The sequence below is a fragment of the Quercus robur genome, chromosome 9 (genome assembly GCF_932294415.1).
Source record: "Quercus robur chromosome 9, dhQueRobu3.1, whole genome shotgun sequence".
Classification (NCBI taxonomy): domain Eukaryota; kingdom Viridiplantae; phylum Streptophyta; class Magnoliopsida; order Fagales; family Fagaceae; genus Quercus; species Quercus robur.
Genome location: NC_065542.1, coordinates 48,520,258 through 48,532,710, shown reverse-complemented (window position 1 = coordinate 48,532,710; position 12,453 = coordinate 48,520,258). Strand labels below are relative to the sequence as shown.

At 30.4% G+C, this 12,453-nt stretch overlaps 1 protein-coding gene across 10 annotated transcripts in view; it reads left to right on the top strand.

Annotated features, from left to right (window-relative positions):
- Positions 1 to 7,899: 7,899 nt before the first annotated feature.
- LOC126698821 (mitogen-activated protein kinase kinase kinase 20-like) overlaps positions 7,900 to 12,453 on the top strand; it is a 28,522-nt gene continuing 23,968 nt past the window's right edge. For 3 of the 10 annotated variants that reach the window (XR_007646599.1, XR_007646598.1, XR_007646600.1), the window contains exons 1-5: positions 8,339 to 9,027; positions 9,851 to 9,960; positions 10,069 to 10,207; positions 11,256 to 11,348; positions 12,289 to 12,419. Coding sequence is in view for 5 of the 10 variants with exons in the window: in XM_050396291.1 (XP_050252248.1) it covers positions 8,971 to 9,027; positions 9,851 to 9,960; positions 10,069 to 10,207; positions 11,256 to 11,348 (399 nt within the window). In the remaining 5 variants the exon portion in view is untranslated. Of the gene's footprint in view, positions 8,117 to 8,330; positions 9,028 to 9,850; positions 9,961 to 10,068; positions 10,208 to 11,255; positions 11,349 to 12,288; positions 12,420 to 12,453 lie in introns of those variants that run through there. The other 7 variants (XM_050396291.1, XM_050396292.1, XM_050396293.1 and 4 more) reach the window with 6 other exon arrangements.

The window sequence follows — 12,453 nt, the reverse complement described above, 5'->3', positions numbered from 1 at the left end:
ATATAAGAATTGAGTCAGTTGGTCGTTGTTGGTGTCTTTATTATTAAGTTTTACAATAACTGTTCGAGACAAAAATATATATATATATATATATATTTTCATAAGAGCTAGTGGCTTTGAGAGGTGGTAGTAGAAGTAATGTTAATTCAATCAACAAATACCTCAAAAGTAGGATTGTGAAAACAAGTTGGTCTAAGCTTTGCACATAATTTGGCAATGAGATTTCTCTTTTGAATATTCGAAGTGTCTTTCTATCAATGGCTTCTTTTATTGGTCTTCTACTAATAATACCAGTGGAGTTGTCTCTTTCCAACATATAATTATTATCAATAGCGGGGGGAGTGGTGCAATTGTGTCAGTCTGCAGGCTTATGAAGCTTCTCCTGCTTCTCCATATTGTGTACGTAAGTTGCAACTTCTTGGAATTATTAAACTTTTGTGTCAAAGAAAAAGTTTAGCTTCAATTCATTACTAAATATATAGTTTCTGGTGTTTTATTCTCTTCTCTGATTCTCTTTCTGATTTAATAATAAATATTGTGCTTCCTAAATTTGATTCTCATCTGTAGTTGTACTATTAAATAATGTATTATAAACTCATTTTAAAACACTAATGGCACGTTTGGTAGACTGTAATAGGCACTGTAATGTAATAGTTATTCCTATAGTTTAACTATTCAATAGTTTGGTTATGCTTTTATTACAAGGAATAATTATTCTTTATGAATAACTATTCTTTAAAATGAGGAATAACCATTTCTCTCTAAAAGGGTTGTAATAGCTATTCTTTAGTAGATGTAATAATTTCTAATATTAATATATTTCCAAATAAATAAACTTTCCATATCCACCTAACAATTATGGAAATAAAAAATCATAAAAAAATAACTCATTTCTCTAAAATTTAAAATATATCATTTTTTAGGAAATATAATTGTATGAATGAAATTTTTCCTAAAATAAATCATAAGTTTTATTCTAATATTACAACTCACAACCAAACTAATGAATATGCTTAGTTATTCCATTACAACATATTTTATTCTTGGTAATAAAGATTATCATTCTTGTTGTAATCCACATTCTTGTTGTAATCCACATTCAGTGTACCAAACATACCCTAAATATTATTATTTTCGTGTGTTTTAATAAGTATTACTGTTTACTAAAAAAAAATGCATACTGAACTTAATTTGTTTCAAATTTTTTTCTGGATAGACACTGCTTGTGTTTTAAAATCCAACTGCCTTTATGTTTTTGTCAACTGACATTTGAGTGACTGTTAGTGTTTTCAAATATCATTTTGTTCCAATATATTGTCTCTTGTTAGGTATAATTTCAGAAGAAAAGGATGGAAGAAGTGGTCCATAGAATAGAATTATGTTCTATAATAAGTCCACCCTGGCGATAACAAAGCTCTCTACATATATCCATATATTCGTTCTTCATTAATCTTCTGGTTGGAGTCCCGAGCATATATTATTGGTGTGAAAATTATATATAACAATAGTGCTTTCTTTGAGGGAGCTAAGCACTGTAACACGTAGCAGAAGGTTGACAAGTTGACCTTTTGTTTTTATTTTTAAAATGGTAAAGAATCTGACCTAAGTAAGTCCTTAACTACTTCACCCATATGAACTATCTTTATGTTTGGATAAGATTGAAGCATGTGTCAAAGAAAAACTATGGTCTTAAAAAATTAGATTTCTTGGTTCTAAACTTTCACGGGTCGAGAAGAATAATATTTAAGGCATTCCTTCAATTGAGCTGAAACAAAATTTGTGCAAACGAAACACGAAAAAAAAAAAATAAATAAATAAATTCAGGCACACACTCTCACACAAAAGAGAAAAGTAGAATATTTGGCTGAGTTCTTTTCAGTTGTGTGGAAAAACTCCTAGAGAGTGTACACGAAATTTGGATTGGAAAAAAAAAAAAAAAATTCAAAATTTAAAAAGACATTGGCTCTTGTGATTTTTTAAAATGAATTTTGAAGGAAAACCTGAAGGTCAAGTGGTAAAACTCAAGCTTGCACACATCAAGGCTTGTTAGTAATGCTCAACAATTCCAAGTCTCCATCCATCATCAAGTGAAGTCACTACTACCAATTTAAAACTGTTTCAATGGCTCCCTAAATTAATTATGTGCAAGGAATTTTTCTCTTGATTAATGAGAAGTGAGCTTGTCACTAAAAATACTCGTTCATACGTAGCTAAGGTAGTTTTATGATTCTTGGTGTCAGAGGCGTAGTAAAATTTTTTTGGTTGGAGGGCTGTGGTAATATTGTCATATTGATTTGCAATTCAAGAAAAATACAAAGTATTACATATATACATGTCTTCTTGCATTCGTTTGAGAAAAAAAACATTAAATCTAACCAAAATTAAACTATATTTACAAGAAATAATGTTCATAGAAATTAAATATAACAAAGTCACTATAAGCAACCATAAAATAAATAGCATTTAAACTCAGCCAAATTAGACTACTATGGTAAAAAATAAATTCAAAATCAATTTCATTCATCTCAACTAAATTCAAAACCAATTTCATTCCTACTAATAGTCTAATACTGTACCCTCAGTCTCTCTACTCTCTAATAATAATTCACAAAAAAAATGTAGGATATGGCTGACATTTTTTAGAGGAGGGAAGGAAAAGTCAAAAGATGAAAAGTAAGGATTTGGGGTGGGGAATTTCTATGGCTAACGTATTAGAGGAGGGGCCAAGCTTTTCTCATAGGGAGGCTAGCTCTACATTTTGTTTTAATTTTGTTATAACCATATAAAATGAGAGCAATTTAGACATTAAAAAACGATAGGAAAGGGACTACTCTAGGATTAGTTGTAACACACACACACTTATTAAAAATCGAATTATGTCCCCAAAATTTTCAATAATTTAAAAATTACCCTTAAATTTAGTTAACATTTTCAAAAATATATGGATGCCCCCTAATTTTATGTTTGTTATTACTTTAACCTCCTCACTCTTAAAATTCTAGTTCCGTTGATGCATACCACAATGTTAAAATTATTTCTCTTTGGCCTCTTTCATTACAATTTGAAGAAAAGTCAAGAAATCCAATCTCAATAAGATTAGTGCTTTTTTGTCCACTTCAAATGTTCAACAAATCACTTTATAAGAGTCCCTTGTCATACCAGCAAGATTTTAATATCTAATTCTTAGAAAGAGGGCTACTCTAGTAATAGTGATATAGATATGTTATACCTTAAAAATATACAAGTTTAACCAACTTTACCGTTTTCTTATAATCATATGGCTATTTTTAAATGACAAAATTTAGTTACAAAATTGGTTGTAGCCTAAGGTTATAATCTTACTCAATATCTTTTTATTAAAGTTGAATTTTAAGAATTCCACCATTAGATTACATCTTTTTCTTATATCCTCTATACTTGCAAAATTTCTAGAAAATTAAAGACTAATAGCTGTGTCATTAATAAATTGTTTAAATTGCTAGTTTTTGTAGTTTAAAATTATGTATAAAATATAAGCTTATAGATCATATAATATATAATATCCAATTGACACAAAATTTGACATGTGTATTAAGAGTGTGAAGAACGTGCAATTCAATAGTTAGATTTTCAAAATATGTAGTAATATTTATTTTTATTGAGTAAGGTTGTAGTCTAAGGTTACAATCAATTTTGTAGCTAAAATTTATCCTTTAAAAAAAAAAAAAAATTATAAAGGTCACTTTAATAATTGACTTTAATGTTAATTGTAGTAGTTCTTTCTACTGCTAGAAGCCTAGAATGATTTAATAATAAGCACAACAATTTATGCTATAAATATAATTAATAGTCTTTGGCCTCTTCATTACACTCTAAAGATAGAGTTGACCAATTTTTATAATCATAAAGGCCACTTTATTTTTTTGTTGAGAAAAATCATAAAGCCCACTTTAATAGCTTAATTTAATGTTGTAGTTTTTTTTTTTTTTTTTTTTTTTTTTTTTTTTTTTTTTTTTTTTTTTACCACTATAATGATTTAAGAATAAGAGTATTTTTTTAATAGGGAAATTTAAAGATAAAAAGTAACGAACAAGAGTAATGCTACTTCCAAATTATTTTCACAACAAATCATAGGTGTCAAATTGTTATTAGTGGATAAAAATATATTGTCAGTAACGGTCTCATATTAGAATCAATAACAACTTACTATATAAAATTTGTTGTTAAAATTTTGTAGATTAATTTATGCAATAAATGTCATTAACAGTCTTTTGTTGGCATTAGTGAAAAAAACATGGCTAGAATTGTTCATCTCTTTTTGGTCTTCATTCTCTTAGTTCTTCTTATAAACATGGGTGAGTTGATTTACACATTCGTGGTGTTCTCACAATTAGCTTATTGTATTGTATGATTTTTAATCCATCCTTTGTTAATGTGAAGATATATTAATTGTTGTCAATCAATTTTACACTTTAAGGCGTTTGCTAATTTATACATTTTGTAACTAATCTATATTATAGTTACTGTTCAATGTTTCCTAAAAAAAAGTTATTGTTCAATGTATACGAATATCCCTTTTATTTTATGAGATTTTGCAACTTACAGAGGTAGCATTGGCGATTGGACTTGATAAAAAAGTTTGTACAAGGCAAAGCAGAACATGGCATGGCGCTTGTAGGATCGAGCACTGCAAATTGTTTCATCGCATGTGTTCATCGTGAGCACGCAGAAGCTGGAGGATGTTGGGGGCTCATTCATCGGAAATGCTTCTGCCTTTTCAAACGTTGAATACAAACCATTGGTACTTCTAGCTAAAATGTGTCATGTGAACCTAATTTTGTTTTTTCTTTTGTAATTCATATTTCATACATGTTCTATAGATAAATAAACATGTTTGCAAGGTACATTAATTAGAATTTCATCCACAAATGTTTGACAAATTTGAAGGTCCCATTTTTCAAGGAAACTATATAAGCATGTTATTGTCAATATTGTTACCAAACTGGGTTTTTTTTTTTTTTTTTTTTTTTTTTTTTTTTTTTTTTTTTTTTCTCATTAACTTTAATATAATAGGAAAAGAGGTTTTAGCACATTTTTTTTCTTTAATCCTTTTTGTCAACCGTTGAACATATTATGTGATTGTTAAAGAGGTTCAAAAAATTACTGTATAAGAGTCTCTTGTCATACCAGCACGATTTGAATATCTTACTCTTAGTCCATGCATCTTCATGTTTTACATGAAAGATATGGCTCTTTTTCACACCCCCCCCCCCCCCCCCCCCCAAAAAAAAGGGTCCTAGGGTTATACCTAATGTCTATTCACTAGAAGGTTAGTTTACTTGACTGTTTCTTAATCATAAATTCCACTTTTTCTTTTTTAATTATAAAAAAATTATAATATAAAGGCAACGTTAATAGCTTACTTTGGTGTTACTCATATTTCTGCCACTAGTATCATTTAAAATTAAAACTTAAACTATTTATGCTATAAATATCATTGATAATCTTTGGCATTAGTGAAAATAATATGGCTCAAGTTGCTCATGTCGTTTTGCTAATTTAACCTTATAATTTAAGGCCGGTTTTGTTTTAATTTTGTTAAAACTACATAAAATTAGATTATTTTTTGACATTAATAGCAAATAGGAGTACTCTTGTAATGGCTTACTTCAATGTTACTTGTAGTTCTTTTTACCGCTAGAATGATTTAAGAATAAACGCAATATATATATACAACAACTTATGCTATATACATTGTTAATAGTCTTGCCATTTGCATTTAAAATTATGGAAAAAAAAAGTCTTTGGCACTAGTGAATAAAACATGGCTAGAATTGTTCACATCTTTTTGGTCTTCATTCTAGGTGTTCTTCTTTTAAACATGGGTGAGATTTTTTTTGAGAATAATAAACATGGGTGAGTTGATTTACACATTTGTGGTGTTCTCAAAATTAGCTTATTGTATTGTATGGTTTTAAATCCATCCATTTTGAATGTGAAGATGTATATTGTTGTCAAGCAATTTTATGCTTTAATATAAAACGTTTATGAGTTTTGTACTTACTGTTTAATGCAAACTAATATCCCTTTTGTTTAACATACAATGATAGCATTGGTGTTTGGACATGATGCAAAGGTTTGTCCAATGCCAAGCAAAACATGGCATGGCGCTTGTAGAAACTTTGATAATTGTTACAAGAAATGTGTGGTGCATGAGCATGCATAATAAGGTAGAGGATGCTCTGGGTACGTACATTCAATTGAAATACTACTGCTTTTTCCCATGTTCAAATACAAACCATTGGGACTTACTATTACTAAGATATGCCAAGGAAATTTAGGACTCGTTTGGTTAGAGATTTTTAATATCATTGTTTAAGTATTGTGAAAATATGAGTGGGTTGAAAAATGTTACGAAAATACGTGTTTTTAATGTTTAAATATAGAAAACTGTTGTTTAAAATCTAATACCAAATAGCCTCCTAATGTTCTCCACGAGTATACTTTCATATGATTTTTTTTTCTTTCTTTTGGTAATGCATATTCTCTGACAAATATATAGGTTCTTGTTTCTTAAAAGAAAATATATAATCAGGTTGTTAGCTGAGGAAAAGGAATAGCAAATTGGCCAAAATACTGTTTAATGTAAACTAAATCCTTTTGGTTTTATGAGATTCTGCAATATTCATGTAACAGAGATAGCATTGGTTTTTGGACGTTTTGTAAAATTTGAAGCAAAACATGTCTACTAAATACTGTTGAATGGGAAAATTAGTGTATTCCTAAACTTATAGTAAAAGAAGAATTTTTTCTTTCAATATCTTAGAGTGTGTTTGGATATCGTTTATTTTGTTGAAAATTGAAAACTAAAAATACTGTAGCAAAATAATTTTTAAATATGTGAATAGTACAGTGAGACCCATTTTTAATGAAAGTTTTGCCGAAAAAAGAGGTTTGTAGGTCCTGTAAACAGTGCATGGGACACACTGAACAGTGCATAATCACATGAAACGCTCTTCTCAAAAAAAAAAAAAAAAAAAAAAAAAAAAAAAACCAAAGCGCAGAAGCTAGTAGCTGTATCCAAACAGGTACTTAGAATGTACTTACCCACGTTTTAAGGGGAATCCCATTCCCTTTAAATGAGAACCAAACCCTCAAAATGGAAAAATTATATGGTCCTTATGGTGGACAAGTGATGTGGTCCACTATTTCAGTAAAAGACTTCCACTTGTTTAAAATTGTGAAGTTTTAAATAAAAACTAAATACTGACTCAACAATTTTAAATAAATGAGAGTCTTTTACTAGAAGTGAACAAATGACGTGGTCTACCATAAAAACCGTATAATTTCTCCTCAAAATGAGAATTATGCATCTACTCAAGAATTTGAAGGAATCTTGATAGTTGATAATTCGAAGACTACCTCAATCTAATGGATTCTCCCCACCCCCCCAAAAAAAATAGCTTCTAAACAATATTTTCCCGTGCACCATAGAAAATGAACCTCTTTATTTAAAATTAATCAATTTCATGATTCAAATTAAATATTACAAATTTAAAGATGTTTGGAATGAAATGAGCCTCCATGTATATAAAAAGGATCATTCCTATTTGAACTATTTTTCAAATAGATAGATATTAGTGGACTGGAGGTAAGGTTCTAACAGTAAACATAGTGCCTCTAAATGATGTTATTATTACTACACTTTTGCTTAAAACTTTATTTGAAATTGTTTCCAATTAGATCTTGTAAATTAAAAAATATATTTAGTACCATGTTATTTAAAATTTTAAATAACATTTTCTCAAAAAAAAAAAAAAAAAAAGTAACAATAGTAATTTTTTTTAAAAAAAATTTATTTTATAGTAAGAAAGTGGTGTCCCTTCTATTGACTAAACTATTTTACTCTTTGCCTGGGAGACAACTTATGTAGTGTTTGGTTGGGTGGATTTGTGAGGGGAGGGAAAAATATGAAGGATTTTGGTTAGAGGGAAAAAGGGAGAAGATTTTTGTGAGAGTTTGAAGAGTGATTCTAGGGACTCGGGTTCCTCCCCGGGAGAAGAATTTGCCGAAATGGTGGCCGGGTTGGTTCTGAATACGGAGCAGTATCAGAGGGAAGCCAACTGGTTGATTCAAGGTCAGTGCTTAGCGGTGATTTTTGGATATATATATATATATATATAGTGCTATGATTGGCATGTATTTTTAGTTCAACTGCTAATTTACCCATTTTTGAATTGTTTAAACTGCTTACTTGTTTGTGCTGAGTAATGCTGTGCTATAAACATGAATTTTGCCCAGTAATGTGCTGCTATTAAAAAAAAAAAAAAAAAAAAAAAAACATAAACATGAATTTTGACTACTGTTTGATCTCTAAGAAACAACTAACTACTCATATTAGTGTGAAGATTATTGCACCTTGTTGAACTCAATCCTTGGGATTTTTTAAACAAGGACCATGACACTGTTTATTTATTTATTTATTTTTTCTCTTCATGACAAGTATTGGGTTATAGCCACCATTGTGACCATTGTGGTTGTCCCATTTCTTGATGAAGTTCGAATGTGGCATTCCTGCTTTGTTGAGGGCTTACCACCAATTGCTTGCAGAGTGATTCTTATCTGACTAGGTTGGGAAGGGAAAGAGGTAGTTGGTGTTAAGAAGGGGCCATGATCAGCTTTTCGCTTTTCTTTCTTTGGTTGAAGAATGAACTTGGTTTACATTTTTTCCTTCAAAGACCTTACAACAATAGGCCAAAGTAATGCTAATTTCTTTTCCTAACTTGCCAATGTGTTTTGTCCTTCTGATTGTTATTTGATAAAACTCTTGTGGTTTTATGTCTATCAGTATATAAATGTTTTCACAAGCTTGGTCCTAGTGCTGGACTTTTGCCTTTGTTGTAGGTAAAAAAAAAATGCATTTCTCAAGTTTTCATGTTGTTATGGTCATTCTATATTTCTTCAAGTTGCAACTCATCCATTTGATTTCCAATGATGACGGACAATAGAATCAATGGGAGGGACATAATGGAGGATGATATAATTCAAGTCAGTACTTCTTTTATGTGATATCTTTGATTGTCAAATATATGCATATATAATTTCACTCAGTTTTTTGATTGAAAAATTCTTTTAGAGGCATACAATTTATCTATTTTTACCAGTGAATTTGTTTCGAGTTTATAAAGTTCAATTTTTTTTTATTGAGATTATCTGGTTGGTTTGTCCTCATACAAGTGCAAGACATACACATGTGAGATAAAGATGCATGGATGTATGGACAGTGAACACCTAAGTAAATAAATGCGATTACATGTCTGAGTATTGATGAAGTGGAAATAATTGGATACAATGGTGCTTTATGAGGATCAAGAAAAGGTTGTTTCATTTGCAAAGCTGATGCTGCATGTTGATTTCGTAATTTTTGACGAATTTAGTGATGTGGTAGAATGCATGTTTTCTTTGTGAATATTAGGTATTCTTAATAAAACTAATGTGTGTATACAAGATAATTAATGAATATATTGGATGCATTTTATATATCTGATTCAACCTTTATATATATTATCTAAGTTCATGATTTTTAAATTATTTTTATATAAGAAATAAGTTTTATTGAAGGGTTCTAGTCCCCTCATTCCCAACTATTGAATTATCCAAAAAAAAAGAAAGAAAAAGCAATAAGTTTTATTGAATTGGAAACATCAGGTACACAGGAAGTGTACTAGATGAATCGCTACATAATAAAATTCACTTAATTAATGGGGTAACCTTTTTGCTACTATTGTAACATGTAATTAAAATTTTTTCTTTTTAGTAACTGATATTTCCATAATGCATTGGACTCTTCTTTGCCTGTATGGGTGAGCAGTTATGTCAAATATGCAGGATATCTGGAGTACGGGTCTCCTTTGACACAACAAATACATGTGATTCCTTCTATCGTGCTTCTGTTGACTTTGTTTTAAATGTTTGCAGCAGGTGTGTTTTTAGACCTGCATAAATAAAACAATTTAAATATATGCTACTTCCAGTATTTATCTGCACATGTTTTCTCCTGGTGTTGTAACTTGTTCAGGAATATTGCAGGGCCCCGAGTCATTGTACTTCTGTTCAGATTGATGGTGAAGATGCTTGGAAATTTGTTGCTGGGCTTGCTGAAAACATTCGTGCTGCAATAATTGTGTCAGCAGCTGTTGCTGCAAGATCTCGTTCACGGTTTTTACAGGTGTGGGTAATTTTTCAGCTCATTTTTATGATTCAGCTTTATATATGGTCATAGAATAAAAGCTGGTGGGGAAGTGGAGAAATGTATTGAAGGTATTATATAACTAGCATATCTATAAAGTTTTAGTGAAATGTCTATAAGATCATTTCATGGCCTGTTATGATCTCTGGTACAACAACAACAATACCTTAGTCCCAAATTTTTTTGGGTTGGCTGTGGATCCTCACTAGATTAGTTAGGGTTGGCTGCGTGTATTCTTTTTCTCCATTCTATTTTATTTTAAGTTATACTCTTTGTTACTTCTTTAATTGACATGTCTTTTTTTATTACTATTATTATATGGGGTCTTCCTTTACCTTTTTTCGTTCTCTTATCTTGAATTAATTCACTCTTTCTTAAAAAGTTACATTCACTTGAACTAAGCTGGGATGAGAATGTTGACATAGTTGTTTAAGAATAATAGGAAAAATATGATAATGAATTCAGTCATATGGACAAAGGAACAGATGTGATTTTGATGGTTTGTTCATGTGCGGGGAGATTGATTAATGCATATGAGAAAGAGTAATTTAATATAAGTTAACAGAGTGAAAAGAGGTAGAAGGCAAATCATGTGGTTGATCTCTATATTTATTTGGATTTTTCTATATGATTGCAATCACTTATTAAAGTCTTCCATATGGTGATCATATTGTTTCTAAAAGCTTGGGGTACAAAAGATTGATTTTAAAAATTATGGGACTGAAGCACAGTGATTAATATCCCATCATTTATGAATTATTGTTATTTGATTTTTTTTTAAGAAGCGATTTTTCATTGGAAACGTAAATTTCAATACTCCCTGTCAATTTTAAAGTATTTGTGGTTGCCTCACTATAATTCCTACATTTTATAACCTCAATATTCTTGTCCTTAAGTGCCCTTCCTATGTAAATAATTGTGCTTTCCTTTTGTCTTTATTATAATAAATAATAACAAATAAAAAAAATTGTAGTCCTTTTATTACTTAGTTAAATTAATGTTTTATATGATATCCATTTCACCACAGGCTTTGGAAATTCAAGGTAAACATGCTGAAGCAAAATTTGAACTGTCAAAGATATGCCTTATGCTGTGGATATTTCCTCCCGAGGAGTCTTCTGTATGTGATTTGGTTTTCCTATATTTACTCTATGAATTTTAGAAATTTCACTCTATAATTGTTTCTTTTTGAAATATTTTTGTGGAATTTATCATGATCATATATTTGAAAGCATTCTTCTTCTTGTATTTTCAGAGTTGAAAGTGTCTCTGACTTCATTGATAGTTAGGAACACAAACACACTCAATTTCTGCTCAGTTTTCAGTTATATATAGCTTCACTTGTGGCTGCTTACCTGGCCTTTGTGGTAGCAGCCTTTATAATAGTTCTGTGGCAGGTCTTCTATGCACCTGATTAGATCATATTATCTAGTTGGTTCAAGTTGCAGTATCTTGTACTTGCTTCTGTCCACAGTTATGTAATTTGATATGGTTTTAGACAAGCCCATTCTTAAGCTTTCCCAGCGTTGGAAGGTGTAGTAGCAACTTTTATTTGTTGAACTGAACCTGAAGGTTCATATTATAGTGTAGACGCTTAGTGAGCATAGGTGTAGAAATATTGGTTGTAAGGACACCTTGTTTTTTTTTTTTTTTGATGGGAGAAGGACAGCTTCTTGAATGGTCTATTTTCTCTATCATTAATGGTCTGTATGGTGGTCCTTGAACTTGCTGTGCCATACTGTTGGCCAATCAAATACAGAGCAGTGTGCATCATGGCTGCACTTTTAAAAGGCTGATTTTTTCTTTTGGGAATGTTTGCGAGTGTTTTCTTAACCATTTGCTTTATATGGACTCCAGGCCATTTGTCTAAAATCAAATTTGTGTGCTTATGAATGATAATTATATAGGTTAATGACTTATGACCAATCCATAAACAATGCAGTCTAGATAAAAATAATTCATAGTTATCTTGGTATAACTGCTTTAGGATTCATTTAATTTGTGCATGCAATGATTTTCTCTAGGTTTCTGTGTCATTCATTTTGAATGTGTTTCTGCAGCCTGAGATGGAGTGGTAGCTCGAGGCTTGGAGAAACATTTCAAAGTGGAACAGAGGTTATTTCTGTTAAATATGCTTGTCGGGGTTTGTGATGAAGAGAGTCGTATAAGTGCAACAGAAGCTCTTGGTTTGGTACATCCTTATATTTCTCCCTCAACAAATAGCA